Source organism: Vulpes lagopus, chromosome 8, assembly GCF_018345385.1.
Source record: "Vulpes lagopus strain Blue_001 chromosome 8, ASM1834538v1, whole genome shotgun sequence".
Classification (NCBI taxonomy): Eukaryota; Metazoa; Chordata; class Mammalia; order Carnivora; family Canidae; genus Vulpes; species Vulpes lagopus.
The window spans coordinates 6,360,827-6,388,431 of NC_054831.1; the positions used below are offsets into that span (position 1 = coordinate 6,360,827).

At 38.6% G+C, this 27,605-nt stretch overlaps 1 protein-coding gene across 5 annotated transcripts in view; it reads left to right on the plus strand.

The window, feature by feature from the left end:
• Positions 1–27,605, plus strand: part of USP40 (ubiquitin specific peptidase 40) — a 79,683-nt gene that overhangs the window by 2,444 nt on the left and 49,634 nt on the right. For 4 of the 5 annotated variants that reach the window (XM_041768356.1, XM_041768355.1, XM_041768358.1 and 1 more), the window contains exons 3-10: positions 2,559–2,626; positions 3,981–4,094; positions 6,531–6,695; positions 8,276–8,422; positions 10,616–10,759; positions 13,363–13,491; positions 19,991–20,089; positions 22,179–22,286. In XM_041768356.1, the coding sequence (XP_041624290.1) occupies positions 2,559–2,626; positions 3,981–4,094; positions 6,531–6,695; positions 8,276–8,422; positions 10,616–10,759; positions 13,363–13,491; positions 19,991–20,089; positions 22,179–22,286 (974 nt within the window). The remainder of the gene's footprint in view (positions 1–2,558; positions 2,627–3,980; positions 4,095–6,530; positions 6,696–8,275; positions 8,423–10,615; positions 10,760–13,362; positions 13,492–19,990; positions 20,090–22,178; positions 22,287–27,605) is intronic. The other variant, XM_041768359.1, reaches the window with a different exon arrangement.

Sequence of the window (27,605 nt, forward strand, 5' to 3'; positions counted from 1 at the left end):
TCTGTAAGGGAATGTGAAGCTTACATTACCTTAAATATATTCTGTGCAATCACAGTAATTTGTAGTAACAAACAAATAAGGCAATGGATTTCTAATGCCTATAATTTCACATACAGCATAAAGAGTTTTGCCTGCCTTCGTTATCGTTATGCTATTTGTATTTCTGAGTTTTAAAATTTCTCTAAAGTAGTAAACGCTCCAGGCAGAGTTACCCAAAAGAATTCTATCCCGCCTTTTGGAGTGGGGATGGGGTGTCCTTTATACAATCCACAATCATTGATCTGCAATTCTGAAATCCAGGACATTGCAACATCCTGATCTGAACTTGTTTGGTGTTGGAACCTGACCTGATGTGAGGTTGTTTATCTCACTTAGGTGAGATATGTTTATAATAGGAATATTAACTCTTTGATTAATGGACACTGTTTATCCCAGTCTCTGCTAGGATGTAATGTTAACCTATATGACCCCTTCTTCATATTACCTTTCTAAAATCTTGAAATTCCAGAGACCAAGATGTTAGACGAGGGACTGTGCATAAAGAACAGAAACACACTCATATTAGCTCAATTGAAAGGGGGATTTACTGTAAGAATATAGGGGAATCTCCTTGAAACCACCTATAGGAAGCCAGCCTGACCTCATGGGACCCTTGATTTCTTGCCCCTGTTTTTCTCTATATGTTTGTCTCATGCCCATCTCTGCAAACTAGCTTCCTCCACAAGGATCTTAGTCTCCATGAGCCCTTGATTTCACTGTGAACATTATCTGCATGTGGCCCTGATTGGGGCCTTCAGCCACTAAGCTGCATGACTGGCTCAGCTCTCCACAGCGTCTCCATATACTAAGGACAATTTGGCTCATCCTGCATCAGTATTTCATCCCTTTTCCCATCACTACCAAATTCAGCAAATTTTTTGACATTTTCTGTTGCTTCTAAGCTTAGAAAGACTTCCTGCCTCCAGAGATTTAGTAAATATTTACCATTGTCCCCTTCCCAGGGCCAATCTAATGGATTAAACTGCATGTGGGATTTCATAATGGTGCTATTTGTCTAGGACCTCATCCTCTCTGTAAAAATACTCAGTTATTCCACCATTAGAAATTTTCAACATAAATTTCAAAAGATTCCTAGGGAGTGTAAAAGTTGTCCAAGTTTTCATATAGTAGAAAAGTAGCCTTAAAAAGAGACTGAGAGGGGTACCTGGGTGGCTCAGTCGGTTAAGCATCTGCCTTTTGGCTCAGGTCATGATCCCCATGTCCTGGGATTAAGCCCCAAGTCGGGCTCTGCTCCGTGGGAAGCCTGCTTCTCCCTCTCCCTCTCCCTGCCGCTTTGTCTACTTGTGCTCTCTCTCCTGCTTTTTGTCTCTCTGTCAAATAAGTAAATAATTAAAAAGAGTAAAGAGAGACTGAGAAAGGTGTTTGGTGGACAAGCAGTTCAGGTCACAGAGAGGGCCACTGAGCGAGGATAGGGCTGAGTAGAGAGGTCACTGAGCAAGAGCCCAGGACATCTTACTCTCAGCAAAGGAGACCATTGGCCAGACATATGGGCTTGTATCTTAGTGTGGCCTGTGCATTCCATGTGAGGCTACACATGAATCCTGATGCTTACTAAAGTGGAGATATAATTTAGAAAGGGTAAAAATTAGCAGATACGGGTGGGAAGAATTCTGGAACTTTTTTGGAAGGTATCTTGAGTCGGTAGGGCTGGATTGGGTTCCACTGTACTGGTTCAGGATGGGTAAGAGTAGTGGGAAATGATTATAAAAGTCCTTGTATGGTTTTATGCTTTAACCTTTATGTTTGTAGCTCATTTCTCCCCGGTTCCTGCCAGGAGCTCTAGGAGGAATATAACATTTACAGCAGTAATCATCAGGGTAGCAGTGGTTTTCAAAGGGACAGTACCCATCCCATCCCTTCTCTCCCTGGAGTAGGTCAAAGTTTCCTAGTAGGAGTTCCCATCTAGTTTGAGTACAAACTTCCCATAAGATTCACATATGTCCCAGTGGGCAGCATGCCCAGATTTGGAAGTATAAAAACAATTGTGGAGACTGGCCCTGGGTTACCAACTTATTTTTCCAGGTAAGGTCACTACCATCTGTTATTACCTTAACACAGAAATTCTTTTACCAAAAAAAGGAAGGGCGTGGGCTCAGGTTAAAGATGACCTTTTCTCTTGAAAGGAGGGTTGGAAACCTCACATGTGGCTTATAAATGAGCACATGTGATACTGTTATATATTGTGTATTTCCTCGTGTGGCTTTTGGGACCCACTGCCATAGACAATGGGAAGCCATCAAAGATTTCTGATGTTTTTATTTTTATAAGCATAGTTTTCCTCTTATAGATCTTTGCTGAAAATTTAGCGTGCTACATTATGGACTCAGTGGTTAAAAGTAATGTTATCAGGAAGTAAAATGTGTAGGGTAACTGTTTACTGCCACAATCATACTTCTGAATATTTAACAGATTTTATTTACTGGAGGCTTTGGCTTTCTAGAACAGTTTTTAAAAATGAAATAACGTCATTTATATCTCTGATTCTATGTTTTGTTTAGAAGCTTTATTTTCCCTTGGCCCAGAAGAGCTTGGTTCATTCGAGGATAAGGATAAACCTGATGCAAAGGTATTAAATCTACGATTCACAAGGTCTTTTTTGGGGGGTATTGAAGAATTGTTTTTTTCTAAGGAAGGAATTAAGTTCCTTAATCATAGAAATTCATAATTTTATCATAATTTTATTAATTACCAAATATTAATCTTTATTTTCAAAAAGTCACGTGGCCTGTATACCTGACTAGTAATGGAATCTTCCTTCCAAAAAAGAATTACTTCAAATATAGTGCTGCTGCTGCTTTATGGACCTAGGTTGGTCAAGAAGATATTTGCAACTGACCCAACACTAGCCTACCAGAAAATCTTCATGCACGTATTTGTAACCAGAAAAAGTAGAAACTAGTGTTCTTTCAGTTTGGTATTCAGGAAATAAGCTGAGTGAGCAATTCGTATTATAAGAACATCTCTAATCTTGTTCCTCCTGGCTTTGAATACCGTTAAGTTTATTGCTTTCAGGCTAAAATCTGCACTTCTTTTTTTTTTTTTTTAATGATAGTGAGAGAGAGAGAGAGAGAGGCAGAGACACAGGCAGAGGGAGAAGCAGGCTCCATGCACTGGGAGCCCGACGTGGGATTCGATCCCAGGTCTCCAGGATCGCGCCCTGGGCCAAAGGCAGGCGCTAAACGGCTGCGCCACCCAGGGATCCCATAAAATCTGCACTTCTTAATAGAAGTCTTCTGTAGTCCGGCCCAGCTCTTCTCAAACCACCTGTGTTGCAAAGAGCCAGTTTTTGAGTATTTCCTTTTGTTCCCAATCTCTTGCAGATCATACTCTGCAAGAGACGATAAAAAATGTGGTGGCAACGTCAAATTGCCGTAAAAGTGCCTAAAGTCTTATTCTCACTTTAGCTACAAAAGTTCAGTCTGCCCACCAGGCTCTGAGCATCCTTCTCTGCCTGCCCTAACCCTCCTCCTCCCCACACTAAGTAAGGCAGGAAGATGGTGAGGCAGGTGCAGCCAGCCCTGTCGCCCTGTGAGGTATCCAGACTCCACAGTGAGTAGAAGTCATGACCAGGAGATTCCTCACGGGGGTGTGTCTCTATCTGAGAAGTTTCAGAGGAGAAGTGAACTAGGAGAGACTGAAATGACTGGCAGTAATGGATCATGGAGTCTGTTAGGGCCTATGTGGGTGCTCATATTGATCTGTACTGTGTCAAGGCAGAAAAATCCAGATCACTAAAAAAGTTTTAGATTGAATTAGAATTTTTAAAAGAAAAGTGAGTCTTACTTCACCCTGTGTAATAGTTACAAACCGTTTCCTGATTGAACTGAATGAACTAGAAGAGAAAACTCTTTTGCAGTTCTTTTGAAACATCCCAGGCAACACTAACATTTCATTTAGAAATGCATTTACCTTTCGTTCAGGTTCGGATCATACCTTTACAGTTACAACGGTTGTTTGCCCAACTTCTGCTCTTAGACCAGGATGCAGCATCCACAGCCGACCTCACAGACAGCTTCGGCTGGACCAGCAATGAGGTATGAAGGTCGGCTTCTCCAAGGAGCAAAGTTCTCAGCAATAGAGAGTAAACACTGGCTTAATAACATTATCTAACCTCCTCTAATTTTTGTCTTAGGATCTCAAGAAATAGTTGAAATAGTTACTTCCCATGTTAAGTAACTACAAGCCAGAACTTGCTCTGTGCAGGATTTTATGGACGGGTATGATTTGGCATGGGAGAGAGGGTTGTGGGTGCAGGGAGAAGTAACAAGAGCTGACTTTTACAGCCTCAACCCTTGATAAAGCCTAGTTGGGATACAACATCTGCTACAGAGAAACTGGCATGTATATAACAAACTGCTAATCAGCTCAAAAAGCTGACCGGCAATAATTGTGTCTGCCTTTATGACGTGCTTTTGTGTTTGAGTCTGGGTATCCTCACTGGAACACTCGCTTCAAGCGAGAGGAGCAAACGTTCTTGGCAGGTCTTTTCATTTTCCCTGTCCTGCTCTTCTCTGGACTCTCTTCACTTTCTTCCTGTATCCTCCTGTGTACGGATGCTCTCTCATTTTCCATTGGATGTTTCTAAAGGGTGCTTCACTCTATGCAAACACTGAACATGTCAGCAGTGAGTAAAGGTGCTTGTCAATACTGATAGGCTGCGATTTTTTTCATGGAACCGATGTGTTCTTGCAAAATTGGGGAGACTAACAGATTTTAAAGAGGCAATGGCAAGAATAAATGTTATATTGCCTTCAAAAATAAAGTTTACACTCCGGTCTCCCTGCAGGGAAGACTCCTAAACCAGATGATGCTGTGGGCTTTGAAGAAAATGGGGTATCACACAGTTAAGTTTCTGGTGTGGAGGTGCTAAGGGTTAATTCTTCCCTTTAAAACAAAAAAGTGTTAAAAAAATGGCCACTCTGTTGAAATACAATTCACGTACAAGAAGATTCACCCTTCAGGGTACAAGTCAGCAGTTTGGTACATTCACAGAGTTGTTACAACCACCACAGAAATCGATTTTAGAACATTTCACACACCCCACGAAAGAAGCCCTATACTCTTGGTAGTCACCGACCCCCAGACTCTGGCAACCACTCACCCCCTTTCTACCTTGATGGATTTGCCTGTTCTGGACATTCGCAGAAATGGAATCATGGGATATGAGATCTTTTGAAACTGACTTCTTTCACTTGAAATCCTGTTTTCACGATTCAAGCCCGTTATATAGTATATGTCAGACTCCATTTTATTGTCAAGTAGTATCTTACTGGAGTGATGGCCACATTGTTTTTTTTAATCTTGTCATCAGCAGAAGGATTTGCCTTTTTGATCCTGAGCTTCCTTTGAGTCACTCATTTCATACTCTTAGAGCAGTGAAAACCTTACTTATTAATTCCTAAATAAAATCTCTCCAGAAACCTGCTAGGACTGGTAGAGAGGGACTCAGAAGCACCTTTTCCAAACTTAGAATTGTTCAGAAACAGCTTGAAAACTTGCACAAGTTCCCTTCAGAACCGGTTATACTGGAGAAATTCACATCCTCCAGTGGCTTGTATGTTAACAAACAAGATCCTGAGGCCCACTTCTTGCTCCAGATGTCATCCACTTCGTCAGCTTTTTTTTCTGTGAAAGTTTTCATTAAAATTGTCCTCCCTTGTGGTCTGTACTTCACCTTTCATTGCTACTCTACCTCCTTTCTACCTTTCCTGTCAAAGTTGCTCATGACCTCCACTTTCCGGGTTCCTAGAGACACCTCTCTGCTCACCGTGGGCTCTCAGGAGCACTCATGCTGCACTCAAAGCAGCAGCTCCCACCAGTTCCCATGACCTCGTCTCCTGGTCCCCTCCACCCCCCACTGCTCTCCTAACTCAGCTCTGCTTCTGAGTGTTGGTGGCCTCCCCCGGTTCCCATTTATCTCGTTCTGAAGGCGATCAGTCTCTTCTTCACACATAGTTGTGTGACTCATGATGGAGTGAAGCAAGTGCCATCAGAATTTTTCTCAGCTTTCTGTTAGTGGGTCTTTATGTGCAAGTAAACTTCAGGTTCTTCTCAAATGCTGCTCATTCAGATCCCCTGATGTGAGACTTCACCCACGCTGCCAGCTCTTAGAGACTACTCTGTGCCCGTCGTGTTTCCCCCATCCCCTATGGCATGGCCACGTGCGTGGTGTCCCACACACATAAAAGCACTTTCCTGTTTTCAAGTGAGTTCAGTTATATGTACACCCTGAATGCCACCTATTCGTATTTTCATTTTGGAGTGAAAATCAGAGTAGCAGTGATCTCTTAACGTGGTCTCAGTTCATGTAGCTTAGTCATCCTTATTATTTGATCGAAGCTTGACCTTTGGATTTCTAGATAAGTCTTGTGTTGTTTTGTTTTTTGTTTTTTTTAACTAATACCACTTTAAAAATCTGTTTTTAAAAATCTGAAGCACCAAATTACATTTAAAAGTTACCTGTTTTATAGGAAATGAGGCAACATGATGTGCAGGAACTGAATCGAATTCTCTTTAGTGCTTTGGAAACCTCTTTAGTCGGGACCTCCGGCCATGACCTCATCAATCGTCTGTATCATGGAACCGTTGTTAACCAGGTTGTTTGTAAAGAGTGTAAGAATGTCAGTGAAAAGCAGGTGAATATGCAAGCGTGTTGTAGTAATAAGTTTTATTGTAAGTTGTAACACACATACTTAATTAAACCTTTGATTTGTAATACCACATAAGGAGCGAAGTGTTTGTTACTGGAAACAACCTTTTTACGTTTTTTTATTTTACTGTAATTACACCTCAATCCTCAACTTACAGTCCAGCTTTCTTCATATAAACTGAAAGAAGCAAAGTACTCTGATATTAGAAAATATATTTGGGGCACGTTTATAGGTAGAGATCTATGCCCACATGAGAAAAGCCAAGGTCATAGTTGGTGGGGTATTATAACAAAAGTTAATTAAGGAAGTAATAGAGAATACTAAGGGATGTCTACATTGATAAACGTCTATAATTAAATATTGGGTTTCATTAATTAACATCCCTCAGAAATTTTATCTGTACGTATGAGTTTATGTTGTCCATTGAATCTCATCGGAAATTAGATATTGGAAATTTGCTCATGACATAAAATAATCTCTGCTTGCTCTATAAATCTTGTACAGCGCCTGTTTGCATCACTGAACAGTTGTCCCTCAATAAAAATCTCTATTTGTTATGGCAAGAGTTAGAGAAAATTGCTGTGTTTGACTGCATGAGTAAAAACTTATATGCCATTTTCTAAATTTTGCATTAATTGCTTTTTTGAGTATGTATACTTTTTCTATTTTCTATGAAAGAGTTGGGGATAAAAAATGCTTTCTGGTCCTTTTTTGTCCTTTTTGCCTGTTCTACTAGAAGGTTTGGTCAGCCTAGTTTGGAAATATTAAGATGTGTGTTTGGGTTTCCACATTATTGACTTAACTATAATAATTCACAAAGAAATTTCAAGAAATCATGTATATGAAGACACATATTTTCAACATTACTTTTTCATACATGCATATTATACATTACATATAAGTGTTACTTGTATTACTTTTTTTTCATGAACTAGATAGAATTTTATTATTTTACAGTCCCTGTAATAACCCCTTAGAGGAATGCTAAGCACACACATAAAACTGTGAATGATTTAAGCTTGTCAGATTTTAAGTGTGTATTACTATAAGTAAGTTGTAATTCAAATGTAGTTATAGTAGTGTCACTAGACTCCTGTTTACAAAATACTCTCCTCTTAATTTTCATAAAAATACCTTTTTATCCTGGCTCAGAATAATTTTTTTCTTAGAACTTCCTTGGTGTATCTTAAACCAGCGCTAGCAGAAGAGGAGGAAGCGGGGTTTACATTAATCCGCCCTGCCCATGCTGCTCTAGTCTAGAGACAACTAATAAGCACTGCACACTTGGGTCAGATGTGTGCCCAGTGGTTTGTTTTATTTCCCACTAAAATAGCTTTTATAATAGCTTCAGTGAATTTAGGAACTAGTTCCTGACCTATTTTAAGCCAAATTGTAATTAGATTTAAGGTAATTTCGTGTGATGAATTTCGCAGTATCTTTATCTTTAAACATACAGTGTTTTACGGAAAAGTTATCCGTTATTCCCAATATATGTAGGAGTTGGTGATATGTTTGTGAACTGCTCTGAGATTGCTTTTCCAATATTATATTCATGTGTATTTCAGGAAGACTTCCTAGATCTAACCGTAGCAGTCAAAAATGTGTCAAGTTTGGAAGATGCCCTCTGGAACATGTATGTAGAAGAGGAAGTTTTTGACTGTGACAACTTATACCACTGTGGGACTTGTGACAAGCTGGTTAAAGCTGCAAAGGTAAGGATAGATACCTGCCGCCTTTCAGGGGGCGCACACAGTCCTTGGTAGCATGAAGTGTTGTCACGTGAAGTCAGCTTGTATGAAAAAGTCTGGAAGATACACATGAAGCTCTTAATTGCAACTAAGGATTGAAAAGACATTTACATTCTACATATCTGTATTTTAATTTTGTAATATCCAGAATTCTTTTAAGCTTTCAATCTAATAATTATCTCAACTTTTTTTTCTCCAGGAAAAATTTATTTGTACCTCAGTGTTTCTTAAATATACCTTTTTAAAATAAACTCCCCGTATCCTTGCTTTCGGCAAAGTACCATTAGGAAGAAGACGATACGTTTTTATTTCTCCCAAGAAACTTGTTGAGCTTTCCTTTCTTTGCTTACTACGGCAAAAAAAATGGCTTCGTTTTCTGCACATGAGATTATTTTACAATATTGATAGATATACCCTCCCTGACTGACAAATCTAATATGCCCCAATCCCTTCCCCTAGTGGGAAATGCTCATCTTGCCAATTAAAGGGCTAGACAGGGTACCTCTGGGTTTCTTACCATAAGGATGAAAGGAGGATAAGCCTTACTATTTCACTGCTGCCAGATGATGTGATGGGCTTTCTAGTCAGTGGTTACTGGGCACTGGCATATAGAGCTATCACAAAAGATGGGTTTTTGCACTTACCTGCATGGCAGAGAGCACCGTTCCTAGAGCTGACAGTTACTGAATTTTCCATCAAACAAAATGAAGACTGATTCAGATAACACACAATATTGATTTAGATCCTGGAGGTTGTGAGAATGTTTAAAGAAAAAAAAAAAAAACCTAAAAAAAAAAATCCCTCCATGCCTGTAGCTTTCCCAATAGGATTTGAAACCACAGGGTGAATTTTACATTGTTTAATATGTATTTCCATTTAGCCTTTGCCTTTTTGTGACACACAAATAAAGAAGTTTATTTTTTGCTTATTTACCTTGTATTTCACCTTTGGTGTTACGATTATGATCTAACAAATCTAAAACTCAGCAGATGAAAATTCTTGGAAGGATACTTAAACACGTTCTTAGTTTTATTGAACTTAATTTGCACATTAGTAAAACAACCTTTAGCTCAACAAAAGCAGTTCTTGCATGTACTTTTTATGTTTTGGTATAATTTAATTCTTTTTCAGTGGAAATTTTTTCATCTCAGTACTTATAAAATTGCACTCTAAATTTCCATGTGGTTGTGCTACCTAAATTAACATAGATTTTCTTATTCTGAGCAGTCTTTTCTCAGCCATAGTATAGATGAGATACTCAGAATTTTTAGATGTATTTTTTTTTTTAACTTGTTGGAAAATCTGCCATGTTATAATAGCTGTTTTTTCACTTAACTTTTTTTAACCCCCAATTTGTGGAATCGTTTTAAATACATGTTTAGGAACATTAGATATATATATGTAAAGATAGTATAATTAAGGGCGACTTTACAGATGGAAAGGATTTTTTTGGCCACCCCTTACCCAGCATGGTAAGAGGTTGGGGAAAGCTGATGACTTTTAAATAAAAAGCAGCTTAATTTAGTGTTTTGTTTTAAAGGAAGGAAATAAAAAATAACTTGCTTTTAAGGACAGTCATTGTAAAACCCCAATCAATGGATCTTAATGTTTGGGGAGTGAGAGCCCTCTGAAAGTCTAATGAAAGCTGTGGATCTTCTCCCCACAAAAACACATTTGTGCAGACCATATAATATCAAAGGTTCAGATCCGCTGAAACCGGTCCATAGGTCCCAGGTGAAGAGCTGCAGTCCTTTGTGAATAAAAGGACCGTGTGCATGCTGGGCAAAGTGGAGGCACCATGGAGGTAGGTGAAAGGCCAGAACTCACAGGGAAGGAGCTGTGTTAGCAGAGCGAGCACCAGGGACACATGCTCAAGAGACAGCTTTGATTTTAGGGTATCAGCACTACAAACATAAATTTGGGTTGTAAGTTTTTAGTTGTTAACATAAATGAGCAGCATCACCCTTAGTCCCATGAAATAGATGAATTCATATTAAGAGCTGACTTCAGTCCAAGGAGATGAATTTATATGATTGAAGGACACATTTCTCTTAAAACTACATCACAGGTTGCTTTTTCATATCTTAAGAAACATTATGTATTCTTTTCTCTAACTCTGCTTTTTAAAAAAACTTTTAAAATTTTTTCTTTCAACAGTCGGCCAAATTACGTAAGCTGCCTCCCTTTCTTACTGTTTCATTATTAAGATTTAATTTCGATTTTGTGAAGCGTGAACGATACAAGGAAACTAGCTGTTACACATTCCCTCTCCGGATCAATTTCAAGCCTTTCTGTGAACAGGTTTGAACAATTTTATTGTGAAATTCTTTCTTTTCTCCTCTCAAGATTGAATCTTTAATTGACCTGGTTTCTGGTTGGCTTATTGCAGAATATTTCCACCTGGCACTGTTAATATTTTGAGTTGGGTAATTCTTTGCTGTGGGGGCTGTATTCCATACATTGTAGGATTTTAAGCTACATTCCTGGCCTCTGCCCACTGAATGACAGTAGCATCCCACCCTGCCACACCACCCTCAGTAGCGACAAAAATATCCAGACCGTGCCAAATGTCCATGTCTCCTGGGGGAGGATATGGGTAAAAATCAGTACCGGCTGAGAACTACTGGTTTATTACAGTCCTTTTCAATTTCCAAGTATGAATTTTTTTCAGTTCTTTTTATTAAACTCTCCTTGAAAAAAATCTTTGAAAGGAAAAATTAAGAACAAAATAAGAAATAACCCTACATTAAGGAGAAATTGCCATTAATTAAGTACTTTGCTATTTGGATTTAGTTTACAAGAGATGCAATAATGAATTACACATCCAGAAAGTGAGTAGATAATTGGAATTTCACTAGAATTTATAATCCTTGAATCACAGGAAAGTTTTGAAAACAAATTAATGATACAATCAACGTACGATTTTAAAATATTTAAAATGCCATTTTAAAGTATTTTCTAGGGCATCCCTGGTGGCGCAGCGGTTTGGCGCCGCCTGCAGCCCAGGGTGTGATCCTGGAGACCCAAGATCGAGACCCATGTCGGGCTCCCTGCATGGAGCCTGCTTTTCTCTCTGCCTGTGTATCTCCGCCCCTCTCTCTCTCTGTCGCTAATAAATAAATAAAATCTTTTAAAAAAAAAAAACCTTAAAAAAATAAAGTATTTTCGGGATCCCTGGGTGGCGCAGCGGTTTGGCGCCTGCCTTTGGCCCAGGGCGCGATCCTGGAGACCCGGGATCGAATCCCACGTTGGGCTCCCGGTGCATGGAGCCTGCTTCTCCCTCTGCCTATGTCTCTGCCTCTCTCTCTCTCTCTCTGTGTGACTATCATAAATAAATAAAAATTTAAAAAAATAAAAAATAAAATAAATAAAGTATTTTCTATATAATTGCAATAAATGCCAAGATCAGAGCCTTGAGACTGTTGTGTTTATTATAAATCATTATTTATATGTTTATCAAGACCAGAAAGAACATTTATTAACTAGCTATTGAGTTTCTGTGTATAAAAGTTATATTTCCTTTATTCTTAAATGGATGGGGGGCCTTCCTCTTCTTCAAGCCTGATATCTGAGCTTTTTGCAGTTTTATTGGCATATACAGAATGAACAGTTTTTCCAGAGCAAGTTAATATACTTGCCTCACCTACTTTTACTGCCTGAATAAAACAGTTTTGGGGGGCGCCTGGGTGGCTCGGTTGGTTAAACATCTCACTCTTGATCTCAGCTCAGGCCTTAATCTCAGCGTCATGAGTTTAAGCTCCATGCTGGGCATGAAGCCTACTTAAAAGTAATAATAATAATTTTTCAGGATAATTAATTCTTTTATAATTTTCCAATTTTATTATGAAATAATTGACAGACATCACTGAGTACATTTAAGGTAGACGGGATGATGGTTTGACTTACATGTATTACAAAATGACGACACTATAGTTAGTTAACATGCATCATCTCATATAGAAAAAATTTAGCCCTTTTAAAACAGTTTGTCACATTATTTTAACAAACTTGGAGATTACAAAATTGAAATAGGTAAAACATTGAGTACTAGCTAAGAAATTGACCATAATTTTACATTTTGATTTCTGTATGAATGAAAAAAATTTGTCACTTTACATCGTTATTTATATCTCTCATCTTTTGCCTGAACCAGACATTGAAAAAAACTACTGTTTGCTTTACAATGTTTCAAGCAAATAAGTTTCTCAGATAACTGGCACCCCTTCAAGTAACATATTCACATGCAAAGGATCTTTTAACCTAAAGTAGATTTTTTTTTTTAATGTCAGTGTAAGTGTTCACTGATCAGGTCAGTCATAACTATAGAGCACATTAATTATAAAAAAGATGGATCATAGAAGAAAGAACCTTTTCCTCCTACTAAACTGCCTCTGAACAAACAGCTAGTATTGATAATTGCTTAATTTCCTATGGTGCAGAGGATGATCATAGGTATGGTTCTGACTTGGAGGTGCATGACCATCTAGTTGGGATACAGGACCAATTCCACAGCTGCAGAACACATTTCTAAAGCAGCATAGTAGATATGACACAAAAATAGTGTTCTCTTGCTAAAACTATCACAGACACATAGGGGAGCATGTTTTAATAGCATCTTGGTGCATGTGATCTTAGGCAAAGAACATAAAAATAATATTTTCTGTGTTTTCATGGTTAAGAGGCAGAATTTGCTTAGTTGTGTGATTAGTGTTAGAAGAATGATTGTTTTCAGTCTAAGAATTAAAAATTTTTAAATGTAAAGCCAATTGTTCAAATTTATATTAATTTACCCTTAGATAATAATAAACAAGTTTCTTATTTTAAGAGTGAAATTCTTTCTTTCTGGTAATGTATCTTCCCATTTTACTTAAACCATCACCGTTTATGCTCTTTTTTTCTCATAGAGTGACACGGATGACTTGGAGTATGTATATGAGCTCTTCTCAGTCATAATACACAAAGGTGGCTGCTACGGAGGACATTACCACGTGTATATTAAAGATGTCGATCATCTGGGAAACTGGCAATTTCAAGTAAGCCAAGAGATTAGTTCTAGTCTTACTATTTTGGTGAGGATTATCTTTTGTCATTTATTATAGCTCTTTACCCTAGAAAATCTTTATAGGCATAGAAAGTAAATACAGCTAGAAGTTTTAGATTATTTCTAAATAGTTTCATATTTAAAACAACCAGCATACTAGAAACACCTTCTATATATACTCTTCACCTGTGTCCTTCAGTTGTTAACAATTTGTGCAAACAGATACACACAGTTCACATTATCTAATGAGTGCTGAGCCATCTTAAGGCAAGCTGAAGACACCAGGCTCCTTTCCTCCTAAATCCTTCAGTGTTTATCTCCTGAGAGCAAGAGTGTTCCCTTCCATAAGCATAGATCAAAATCAGAAACTTTAACATTGAAATGATACTACTTCTGTAATAGAGAGTTTATCTTCAGATTCTAACTGTTGACTCATCCAGATCCCTTACAGCATTTACATCCAGATCCTTTACAGCATTTTCTTCCCCCCTCTAGTGTCAAGTGCAGGGCCCTGCATTATATTGAGTTAGCATCTCTCTTAGGGCTCCTGTAATTAGTAACTGTTCCTCAGCCTCTCTTTGTCTTTCATGGCACCAGCCAAAGATGGTAACAATTTTCCTCCTATATGGTCTTCTAAAAGTTTTATAGTTTTGCCTTTTACATTAAAACTTCTCAGTCTTTCTGGAATGGTTTCCTATGAATGTGTGTAATTTTTTTTTTTAACTCGGTTGCCCATTACCATTTATTGAATAGTTCTTTCTTTCCCCACCAATCCACAATGCCAGTTCTATCAATTGTTTATGTATGACTCTTTTTTCTATTCCTGGGCCAATACCACATTGTTAATCTCTTGAGGCATCGTAATAAGTCATGATACCTGGTAGAGCAAGTCTCCCTATATGGTGTTATTCTAGAGGAATCTTGGCCTTTTATTCTTCTGTGAACATTTCTAGAATTAGCTTATCACACACATGCAACACCCATTCTCAGAAGTAGGAGAGTTTTGAACCTGCATATATAAGCCAGATGTATCTTTTCATATTTTAGAGCTTACTATAAAAATTTTTTTGATATTTTTCTTAAGAATTTGCAGATGTTCTGAGGGAGAGTGCTACCTGGAAGTCTAGTTCCAATTATTTGCAATGGGAAGAATCAAAGTGTGTCACTCAACAAATCCGAACTCTCAGTTAGTTTTCTAACATGTAACTAAAACCCAGTGAAATGTCCCAGTGAAATGTACGTTATAAACCATTGTGGTAGGATGTAGAATTTACAACATCTTCCTGATTGTCAGACAGTTGGTATTGTTAATGAATAGTTGCACCACATGTAGTAATACAGCCTCTCTTGGTGCCAGCAGTGTTCTAGATGCACTTTCTCTTTGTTGGCATCATCTGCTTTTCAGAACATCTGTCTGCATTTCTGATGCTCCATCCATTGTACTTTGATATCAAAAAGCATTTGGATAATAAAGAAGTCAGACTTGATTTGTATATGTGCTGCCGAAGCGAGCACAAAGTCAGACTTGGTTTGATATTTATCAGGGAGATGTTCTGTGGGACTGTGTCTGAACTTTGTATTTTTTGGACTATTTGTGGCTAGTCTATGAAACGTAGTTACCATTAGTTTATTGATTTTTATCAACCAACCATCTTGCTAAACCCTCTTATGTTGCAGACATCTTTGGAGAAAGACTTGTTTCACTCTTTCCAGCCCTTAACCTTCCATTTCGTTCAGCTGAGAATGCCATACAGGCAACACTTTCAGATGCTTGTGCCACATTTGCCAAGACAGTAGTTTGTGGGACACATTCTCAGTCAGATAAAGGGAAGATCTGCCCGCAGGGTTTCTGTGCCTAGTTGGAGCTGATTCCTGTCGTGCTGCCTTTCTTCGCTGCTTGCTTAGTTGCCAGGATCCTGTAGTAGAGAGCTCAGGTTCTCTAGAGCAGCCTCCTCGCCCCTCCTGCCCACCCTTAAACAATTATATTACTTTAATTTCATTCTCTATATAAGATGATGTTGAAGGCTTTTTTTAGATTCTGATACAAGCTTGTGAACAGGTCTAATAAATATTTATTATGTGGTCCATTCCTTTTCTTTGCCTGGCCCACTATAGTCCTGGCTTCTTTTTTCCAGGTGTGCCTTCATCTGTGTAACCTTTCTTCCCAATGTCGCCCTGTCTCTTTAGTCTGGGAAAGTGCTCCCACTTTCTGCCCTGGTTTGCTTCCAGCTCGAGGAGTGTGCCTCTGCTCTCCTAAGCACTTGCTGCTTTTGTTCAGCCACTGTACGATTTCCAGCACTTTTATAGTTAGATTTATCGTCAGTCTTTGATGCATAAAACAGTTATTTGCAGTTTCATTTTCCAGGTTATCACTGAGATCATGCACAGAGGAAGCCTTCTACAGCAGTGGGGTCGTGTGTCTCAAGCGATGATCCTCCCTTCTATGTCTTTGTTCTGGCTGGTGTTTCCTTGGACGTCTTTGCCCTTTCGTGTCCATTTCCTCAGAATCGATTCACTCTTTTCTGACATCATCAGGCTCTTTTGGTTCTGGTATGTGACTCAGGAGGGCAGACAGGCACTCTTTCATTGGTTTTACTCTCCACACTGCTCTACTCTCGAAGCTCTGTTATATCAGCAAGGTCCTCCTCAGGGCTTAAATAATGATCAAAGGATAGCTTTCCATTGGTGTTTAGTATATTTTCTTAATATTTTACCTTCATGCCTTCTATGAAGCATCCTGTTTGTTACATTTTTTTTTCTGTTTGTTACATTTTTTCCTTCTTCCACAATCACTACTTTTTCATCCAGAGTTCTATGGTGTTCAAATAATGAGTAGTGCTTTACGTATTTCAACTTTAGTATGCATACCTGCTGGACCCTGCTTGTCTTTTTATTACCATTATCCTGAGAGATTTCTTGTGTCTAGAGACCTGGGATTCCAAATATTCTAAGCATAGCCAGATAGTGTTCTTTTTGCTTATAGTTTGGCAATTTCTTCTTCCCTTTCAAAGAGCTGTTCCCTGCATTCATGAAGTTCTTTAGTAGATACCATCTGCAAAGAAACAATTTTTGCGACCAATCAGGTATCATTTTCCCTGGTTTAAAGGCAGCGTTTCAGGGCACCTGGCCGGCTTAGTTGGTAGAACATGCAACTCTTGATCTCAGGGTCATAAGTTTGAGCCCCATGTTAGGGGTAGAGTTTACTTAATAAAGGCAACATTTCAGTCTCTCTTTGTCTAGAAGATGCCTTTCTTCTAGTATGGAGGCCTTTAACTTTTCAAAATGTGACTCTAGATCTGGCTGTGAAACGAGACTGATCTTTGCTTTCTGCTTCCTGAGAGCCCTTTTACTTCATTGATGGTTGGTATCACTTTGAACATTATCTTGCACATTTGAAGAAGTGGGTGAGAGAAGGCTCCACAGCAACTCATAATAGGCAGCCCGGAACTAGTTCCTACTCTCCCAATAAGGCCAAGGTTGGGCACTGGCACAGTGGAGGAGGACTGGGTCTAGCCTGTTTGTCATCTGTACCAGCCTGTCAGATAAGGGGCAGTACTGGCATGCCTCTGCCCTTGTACCATTTTTAAATCTCTTACTCCTTAGTCATGTCTTTAAACATATTAAACATGCTATTTTATTAATCTTATAATCACAGTATCTGAAGACTTTGTAGGTCTTATTTGGATATCTGTTGATTTTATTTCCTTGTGATTTTGTTATTTTAGACTATAGCCTTGGTTGGTTGGTTTTTGTTTTTTAAGATTCTATTTAGGGGCACCTGGGTAGCTCAGTGGTTGAGCATCTGCCTTTGGCTCAGGTCATGATCCTGGGGTCCTGGGATCAAGTTCTGCATCGGGCTCCCCACAAGAAGCCTGCTTCTCTCTCTGCCTCTCTCTGTGTGTCTCTCATGAATAAATAAAATCTTTTTTAAGAAAAAGACTTTATTTATTTGACAGCACAAGCAATGGGAGTTGTAGGCAGAAGGAGAGGGGGAAGCAGTCACCCTACTGAACAGGGAGTCCAATGTGGGGCTCTATTCCAAGATCCTGGGTTCAAGACCTAAGCCGAAGGCAGATGCTTAACCAACTGAGCCACCCAGGCACCCCAGTTGGTTGGTTTTTTAAGAACATGATTTACTAGAGTAATTTGGGGGCTGAGTTGAAAGTGCCTTCCTCCAAGAAAGGCAAGTGTTTGTCTCTACCACATGCCTGGAGTCACTTCAGACCCTTAACTTGAAAATCAGATCTTAGGACTTAGTGGTTTTAGAGCCATGCATCTAGTATGAATTTGGACCACAAACACACATGGGCACATGAGGACCTGTGAGTACAAATTATTAGAGATGGGTTTTTTTGTTTGTTTGTTTGTTTTTTTTTTTTGGTTTGTTTTTTTTTTTTTTTTTTTCAATTATTTATTCATGAGAGACACAGAGAGAAAGAGAGAGAGAGGCAGAGACACAGGCAGAGGGAGAAGCAGGCTCCATGCAGGGAGCCCTATGTGGGACTTGATCCCGGGACTCCGATCATGCCCTAGGCTGAAGGCGGCGCTAAACTGCTGAACCACGAGGGCTGCCCCAAGAGATGTTTTTCTACCTTCATCTAGTATCAACGTCAAAGCAAGCCAGTTCCTCATTGTTCTTTATTGTGGCAAAGATTTTTTTCTATGTCGAGTTTATACAGATAGTATAGCTCATTCTTTCTAGCTGTCTGCTGAAGTCTATTTTTGTGGTATAATTAAAAAGTATGTACTTGACACCTGGATGGCTCAGTCAGTTAAGTGTCCAACTCATTATTTCAGCTCAAGCCATGATGTCATGAGTCATAAGAGTGAGCCAGTCATTGGCCTCCACGCTCAGCAGGGAGTCTGCTTGAGATTCTCTCCCCCTCTCCCTCTGCCACTCCTGACCCCACTCTTTCCCTCTCTCTAAAATAAATACATCTTAAAAAAAAAAAAAGTATATACTTGGTCTTTGTCCCAAGTTCCTGGAATAGAGGTCCTTGAGGTTTCGTAAGTAATAAGCATGTCTTTTGTTGTTCATAATGAACCCCTTTCAAGCATATTGAATTCATGCTAATGGATGACTTGATGGTGACCTAGATATCTTCAGAATGAGGGCTGGTCACCAAAAGAAACAACCATGTACAGAGGGTTGGTGATGTTAGCCCCAGCTCCTGACCTGAGGAAGGAAGAGGGGCTGATGATCGAATTTAGTTAATCAGTCATGCCTGCATGTTGAAACTTTGATTAAAACTCTGAAGCGAGGAGATTAAGGGAGCTTCTGGGCTGGCAAACACATCCACATGCAGGGATGGTGGTCACCCTGGCTCCACAGGGACAGAGGCTCCTTCCTCTTGGGGCCTTTCTTGACCTCAGCCTATGTACATCTTCATCTGGCTATTCATTTATATCCTTTGTGCTAAACTATAGACATGTATATAAGTTCCTGGGTTCTCTAAGCATTACAGGAAATTACCAAACCTGAAATAGAGGTTGTAGGAACCATAAAATTTGTAATCACCCAGGCAGATGGCAGATGGCCTGGGACCCCATTTGTGGCTGTTGTCTGAAATGGGAGCAGTTTTGCAGGACTGTGTGAAGTTAGTATCAGAACTGAACCAAATTGTGCCCCCCATATGGGTCAGAGGACTGGAGAACTGGTTGTTTGGAAAACCAATCATTTAACTCTATACTTTGGGATGTACTTGGGTTTTTGTCTCCCAAAACTCATCCTGTATGAGCATCAAAGTGGAAACTGTCAGCAGGTTTCAGTGTCAGCTGTGATAGCTGGTGGCCTTAACTCTGGATTTCCTCCCTGAATTCCCATTTCCCTTGTTCTCTGAGGATTTCCCTGATATTCTCTTGCTAATTCAATGTGTATTTTAAAAAGATGCCTTTTTGTTTTGTTGTGTTTACTTTACCCAGCATTTTTGGTAATTGTTAGGTAGAATGGTTGTATTTAGTCTACCTTATTTTTGTCTTGTGTTATTAGGTCTATTGTATTTATGGCTGTAAGCCAAATTAAAATACTTTTGCAAGATGAGATGTAAAAAAAAAAAAAAATCAATAAAAATACCTTATTTTTACATGTTCCCGAGTAACTTCATACAGTAGGGTGCAGAGTTGGATGATAGGAAATAGAATCGAGCACTAAGCTGCACCTGCCAGGGACATATAACATGTCAGAATTCGTAGGGTGCAGCGGAAGTAACACTTACCAGCAACCTGTCAGGACCTACTGTGTGTGTGTTGCCCTGGAAGTTTATCTTACAGTCCCATTCACAGATAATGCCAAAGAAGTTAAATATTTTGTCCAGGACTAGTCGCAGAGCTGGAATTCAAACCTGGTCTGCTGGACTCCAAAGTATACATAACTTATTACAGTGTTTTCATCATTTCTCCATCTTGAAACTTCCATGGCACAAACATTTCTATTTTATTAATTACCTTTTTAGGAGTTAATGATAAAAACCTTTTATTGTTTTCCTTTCTAGGAGGAAAAAAGCAAACCAGGTATGAATTTAAAAGATCTCCAGAATGAAGAAGAGATTGATGATGATCCCTTGATAATTCTAAAAGCAATCTTACTACAGGTAAAGAAAGAGTTTATATTTATGTATGTTTGTTTCAGACATGCATGAAAAGTGTGAAAGTTCATTGATAGAACTGGGACTATTCATAGTCTTTTTTCTTTGGGACATTTTCTGTGTCTGTTTTTACATTTTGTTTGTTGGAGACCTGGTTATAAAAATTCATATTAGTAATAGGAAATTTTGAGAAAAAATTAGGAAATATATAAAAAGTATAAAAGAATAAAAATATAAGTAAACCAAGTACCCAGTCACTGTTAACACTTTGATGTATATATAGTCTTTGCATTCTGTCTTTTGTTTATGTGCATATATTGGGATTGAAATATGGGGTTTTGGTATTACTATCCTTTTAAATAGAATTGGGATGTACCATACGTATTGTTTTGGCATTTGCTATTTCCCCATGTTTTCCTTCTACTGTCTGCTGTTCCTGAAGTTATGTCCCCTTTTTCATTCCTTATATTCATGTACTGATAATGCCTCAAGTGTATGACTTTCAATGTTTGCTTAGTGCTATGTTGTAAAGGTGGTAGGTCTCCTTTCATGTGTTTATCCATTCTTTTTTTTTTTAAATTTTTATTTATTTATGATAGTCACACAGAGAGAGAGAGAGAGAGAGAGAGAGAGAGAGAGACAGGCTGAGACATAGGCGGAGGGAGAAGCAGGCTCCATGCACCGGGAGCCCGACATGGGATTCGATCCCGGGTCTCCAGGATCGCGCCCTGGGCCAAAGGCAGGCGCTAAACCACTGCGATCCACCCAGGGATCCCTGTTTATCCATTCTTACAAAGAATTTTTCTTAACTCCTTCCGACGAACCTAGCCTGGTCTATGGCCACTGTATCTGTGTGCTGGGGCTGTTGTCACTAAGGACCAAAGACTGGAGAGCTTAAGCCACAGTCTCTTCTAAATAAATTTCTCTTCTATGAGAAATTTATTTTCTCATAGTTGTGGAGGCTGGAAGTCGAAAATGAAGGTGCCAGCAGGTTTGTTCTCTCCTGAGGCCTCTCCTGGGCTGGCAGATGGCTACCTTTCTCGCTTTGTGCTCATGTGGCCTTTCCTCTGTGCCTCTGCATCCCTTGCATCTGCGTGTCTATATTTCTACTCCGTGTAAGGACACCAGTCAAAATGGACTGGGACCTACCCTGATGACCTCATTTTTAATGTAATCAATTCTTTAAAGGCCCAATCCAAATAGAGTCATAGTTGAAACCTTGAGGGTCAAAGAGTCAACATATAAATTTGGGGAGAGGGGGACAGACACATTTCAGCCCAAAACAGTCACTTCTTACTCCCTTTTAGAACTTGTTTACATTTAGAATCATTCAGAAGAGATATTGATAATCCTTTTTTTGCACTTAAATGTTTATTGTAAAAATCCCACAAAATATCAGGAATTTACCAAACCTCAGAATACTCTTTGGGTATTGCTCTTTAAATGTTTAAACTTGAGGCGCTTAAGTGGCTCAGTAGTTGAATGTCCAACTTTTGATTTTGGCTCAGGTCATGAGACCAAGCCCTGCCTTAGGCGCACTCAGCGGGAGTCTGCTTGAGATTCTTTCTCTCCTTTTCCCTCTGCCCCTCCTGTTCATGCATGCACTCTCTAAAATAAATAAATAAATCATTAAAAATAAATAAATGTTTTAACTTTGGTACAGGAAAGCACAATTCAAGTTTAAATCTACCTTTTTTTTTTCTTTAAGATTTTATATTTATTTATTTATTTACTTAACACAGAGAAAGAGAGGGGAGGGGAGAACACAAGCAGTGGGGGGCAGCAGGCAGGAGAGGGAGAAGCAGACTCCCCCTGAGCAGGGAGCCCGATGTGGGGCTCGATCCCAGGACCCTAGGATCATGATCTGTGCCGAAGGCAGATGCTCAACCCACTGAGCCACCCCTGCTCCCCTTAATCTACTTTTTTGAAATTTATCTTGAAACAATTATGGTTAATCCACTTACATGTATGCTGTCTTAGGCACATTTAATTAGATATAATTCTGTTGGTCCCTTGAACTCATAAATGTTATGGTTTCATCTCCTCTCATTTTCTTAAATGACTGTTGTTTTGTTTTGTTTTTTTTTTTCACAAGGAGGAGAGTAATCTAATTCCTGTTGATCAGCTGGGCCAGAAACTCTTGAAAAAGATAGGAATGTCTTGGAACAAGAAGTACAGAAAACAGTATGGACCACTGAGAAAGGTAATGCATGACATCTGTATGGGAGCTCCTGTCCAGGAAATTTTATTATGTGATTCCTTTGCAACGAAAATTAAGGTGAAAATAAAATCAGTATTTTTATTTAATGGTTAAAGTTAAGTTACTTATTAAGTGTTATTAAATAACTTATCATAGAATCAAGAAGTAAGCCGGAAAAGGAGAAAGACTTGTAATATAAAGCAAAAAATGTCAAGATGTTCATACCCTAAAGCTCATCATTTTACTTACAGAAATGCCGTAGGGTGTTCCCACAATTTTCCCATGGTCTTTCTTTTACACATAATCCTGTTAAACTTGGTGTTTCGGAGGCTGTGAAATTAGATGCAAAACTGAACACAAGTCAATAACTTGACTGAAAAACACAGTAACACTTAGTAAATATTTTGGAGCTATTTCTTAGAGGAGCAAAGAGCTCACACACTTCATTAAGTGTTTAAGTGCATCTTTTAATTAGACCACACTTCAAATTTTTTTTTTTAAATTTTTATTTATTTATGATAGTCACAGAGAGAGAGAGAGAGAGAGGCAGAGACATAGGCAGAGGGAGAAGCAGGCTCCATGCACCGGGAGCCTGATGTGGGATTCGATCCCGGGTCTCCAGGATCGCGCCCTGGGCCAAAGGCAAGCGCCAAACCACTGCGCCACCCAGGGATCCCTAGACCACACTTCAGAAATGAATGTTTGGCTTAATGATTCTGAGACCATAGGTTTTAAGGTTTCATTTAAAGTGATTGGGTCACTCTCTCTATATTGTACTCTTAAATGTGATATTAGCTATGCAGGTTTTTAAAATATATATATGCCTTTTATTATAAGTTTGAAGGAGTTAGCTTTTATTCATAGTTGATGGCTAGTTATCTTGAGTAGAAGTTGGGTTTTATCAAATGCTGACTGGTTTTTATCGTATACCTTTTATTATGTTAACGCAGTGAATTCCATTGACCTTTTCAATCTTGAGCAAATCTTAGACTTCTGAGACAAACTCTACTTGGTCAAGAAATTTTATGTATTGCTATATTCATTTGGCTCATATTTAGAATTTTTGTTTCTACATTTTTGATTAGTATTTTTGTAGAAATTTTTGTTTCTACATTTTGATTAGAGGTATTAGTCTGGCTCTTTTTTGTGGTTGTCAGATTTTAGCATCAGGGTTATATAGGACTCATAGGAGAAGTTGGGAAACACTCCCTTTTTTTATATCCTTGGGAAGAATTTAAGATTTTTTTTTCTTAAATGTTTGGTGAAGCTGTTGAGACTTGAAAATTTTTTTATTTTTAATTCCAGTGTAGTTCACATGCAGTGTTATATTAGTTTCAGTTGTAAAATGTAGAGACTCAGCAGTTCTGTATATTACTCAGTGCTCAGTGTCCTCTTAATCCCTTTCACCTACCTTCCCCATCTCCCACCTACCACCCCCCTGGTAACCATCAGTTTGTTCTCTCTTGTTAAGAGTATGTTACTTGGTCTGTCTCTTTTTTTCCCTTGTTCATTTGTTTCTTTTTTAAATTCCACATATGAGTGAAATCACGTGGTATTTGTGTTTCTCTGACTGGCTTATCCTAGCATAATACACTCCATCTCCATCCATGTTGTTGCAAATGGCAAGAGATCATTTTTGTTTTGTTTTGTTTTGTTTTTTATGGCTGAGTAATATCCATTATATATAAATACCATATCTTCTTTATCTATTCATCTATTGAGGGACACTTGGGCTGCTTCCATGGTTGGGCTGTTATAAATAATGCTGCAATAAACACAGGGTTGCATGTATCCCTTCAAATTAGTGTTTTTGTATTCTTTGGGTAAATTTGATAGTGTGATTACTGGATCATAGGGCAGTTCAATTTTTAACTTTTTGAGGACCCTCCGTACTGTTTTCCACAGTGGCTGAACTGCACCAACAGTACGAGGTTTCCTTTTTCTCCGTATCTTTGCCAACACTTGTTTCTTATGTTTTTATTTTAGCCATTCTGACAGATGTGAGGTGATATTTTTTGAGGTTTTGATTTGCATTTCCCTGGTGCTGAGTGATGTTGAGCATCTTTTCATTAATCTCTTGGCCATCTGGGTGTCTTTTTGGGGGAAAATGTCTGTTCATGTCTTCTGTCCATTTTATAATTGGATTATTTTATTTTAGTGTTGCATTGTAGAGTTCTTTATATATTTTGGATACTAAGCTTTTATTGGGTATATCATTTGCATATATCTTCTCCCATTCAGTAGGTTGTCTTTTAGTTTTGTTGTTTCCTTCACTGGCCAGAAGTTTTTTATTTTTAGGTTCCCTTCCCTCAGGAGACATATCTAGAAGGATGCTGCTACAACTAGTGTCAGAGAAATTTCTGCCTGTGGTCTCTCTTCTAGGGTTTTTAAGATTTCAGGTCTCACATTTAGGTCTTTAATCCATTTTGAATTTATTTTTGTGGTATGGTGTAAGAAAGTGGCCCAGTTTACCTCCTTTTCATGTAGCTGTCCAGTTTTCTCAGTACCATTTATTGAAGAGACCCTCTTTATCCCATTGCATATTCTTGCCTCCTTTGTCAAAGATTAGTTGAGCTGTCAAGTTTTCTCAGTACAATTTATTGAAAAGACCCTCTTTATCCCATTGCATATTCTTGCCTCCTTTGTCAAAGATTAGTTGATCGTGTAATTGTGGGTTTATTTCTGGGCTTTCTGTTCTATTGAGACCTGAAATTTTTTTGGAGTAAGGTTTTTTAATTATAGTTTAAATTTCTTTGATTGTAGTATTATTTAGATTTTCTCTTCTTGGGTTATTTTGGAAAATTGTGGGTTTTTTTAAGGAACTTGTTATTTTCTCTGTGATGTCAAATTTATTGGCATATAGTTATTCACAATACTCCATATTCTCTGGTGTCTATAGTACATGAAGTTATTTCCTATTTCATTCTTAGTAATTCGTATTTTCTCACTTTTTTTTTTCATCAGTCTTTCTTGGTATTTATCAAGTTTATTAAGCTTTTAAAAAGCAAACTTTTGCCTCTGTTGATTTTCTGTATTGTTCATCTATTTTCTTTTTTTTTAATTTTTTTTATTTATTTATTTATGATAGTCACACAGAGAGAGAGAGAGAGAGGCAGAGACACAGGCAGAGGGAGAAGCAGGCTCCACGCACCGGGAGCCCGACGTGGGATTTGATCCCGGGTCTCCAGGATCGCGCCCTGGGCCAAAGGCAGGCGCCAAACTGCTATACCACCCAGGGATCCCTATTTTCTATTTCATTGATTTTTGCTCTTGTTTTTAATTATTTCCTTCCTTTTTCTTTCAGGGATTTAATTTGATCAACTTTTTTCTAGCTTCCTGAGTTGATGTTTCAATTGTTTTTTAACCTTTCTTTTTTTTTTTTTTTTTTAGATTTTACTTATTTATTCATGAGAGACACAGAGAGAGACAGAGACACAGGCAGAGGGAGAAGCAGGCCCCGTACAGGGAGCCTGATGTGGGTCTCAATCCCAAGTCTCCAGGATCATGCGCTGGGCTGAAGGTGGTGCCAAACCGCTGAGCCACCTGGGCTGCCCTTGAACATTTTTATTTTTATTTTTATTTATTTATTTTTTAAAGATTTTATTTATTTATTCATAGAGACAGAGAGAGAGGCAGAGGCACAGGCAGAGGGAGAAGCAGGCATCATACAGAGAGCCTGACGTGGGACTCGATCCAGGGTCTCCAGGATCACGCTGAGCCACCTGGGCTGCCCTTGAACCTTTTTAATACGAGCTTTTAAAGCTATAAATTTCCTTCTAAGTACTAACTTAGCTGCAGCCCAATTTGGCATGTTTTCATTATCATTCCACTCAAAATATTTTGTAATTTCCTTTGTGATTTTTTTTGGAATTGTGTTGCTTAATTTCCAAATATTTTAGGATTTCTTTTTCTCTTTTTTCTTATGTCTGTAAGTCGATCTCTAGTTAATTTCATTGTACTCTGAGAACATACTGTCTGTGATTTTAGTTCTTTTGAATTTATTGAGACTTGTTTCACACTTCAGAATATGGTCTGTGTGGCTGTGTATTGTGTATTCACTGGAAAACTTATTTTCTGCAGTTGTTGGGTATATTGCTTTGTAAATGTCAACTATGTACAGTTGGTTAATGGCGTTTGTATTTCTTCTCTGTCCTTACTAATTTTTCTCTTTTTTTGGCTTTATCAATCACTAGGAGAGTGGTTTAAATCTCCAACTATTGTGGATTTGCCCCTCCCTTTACATTGGACAATTTTGCTTCATGTGCAAAAAAGTTATATTATTAGAAGTTATATTATTAGATGCATACACATTTTTTATTTTTATGGCCTCCTGACATATACAGGGCCCTCCTTTATCTCTGCTAGTATTCCTTGCCTTAAAAATTTACCTTGTCTGCTATTAATGTAACCCTGCAAGCTTTTGTATACAATTGTGTCTCTTGCAAACAGTATAGAGTTGGTTCTTAATTATTTCAGAAAATTGTGATTTTTAAGTAAATTGTTCTTTTATTTAAAGTAAAATTTGGGGCATCCCCAGTGGCTCAGTGGTTTAGTGCCGCCTTCAGCCCAGGGCCTGATCCTGGAGACCCAGGATCGAGTCCCACGTTGGGCTCCCTGCATGGAGCCTGCTTCTCCCTCTGCCTGTGTCTCTGCCTCTCTCTCTCTCTCTCTCTCTATCATGAATAAATGAATAAAATTTCAAAAAAAAATAAAGTAAAATTTGTTAGCATATACTTGTTTGAAATATCACCATATTACCATTATAAAGTCCATAGGAACAGATGTTATGTTCCTTCTTTCATTTTTGATATTGATCATTTATGTGTTTTAGCTTTCTTTTTCATCAGTCTTGCTAGAGGTTTATCACATCTATTAAACTCTTCAAAAAAGCAGCTTTGTATTTGTTGATTCTTCTCTACTGTTCATCTGTTTTCTGTGAGATAATAGTTTGATAGTTTCTTTAGGTTAAGATGTGTAGCCCACTTTTTTTTTAAGATTTTATTTATTAATGAGAGACCGAGAGAGAAAGAGGCAGAGACATAGGCAGAGAAAGAAGCAGGCTCCATGCAGGGAGCCTGATGTGGGACTCAATCCCAGGACTCAAGGATCACGCTCTGGGCTGAAGGCAGGCTCTCAACCTCTGAGCCACCCAGGTGTCCCAGTCCATTTTTTTTTTTAAGATCTTATTTATTTATTCATGAGAGACACAGACAGACAGACAGACAGACACAGGCAGAGGGAAAGGCAGGCTCCGTGCAGGGAACCCGACGTGGAACTTGATCCCGGGTCTCCAGGATCACGCCCTGGGCCAAAGGCAGGCAC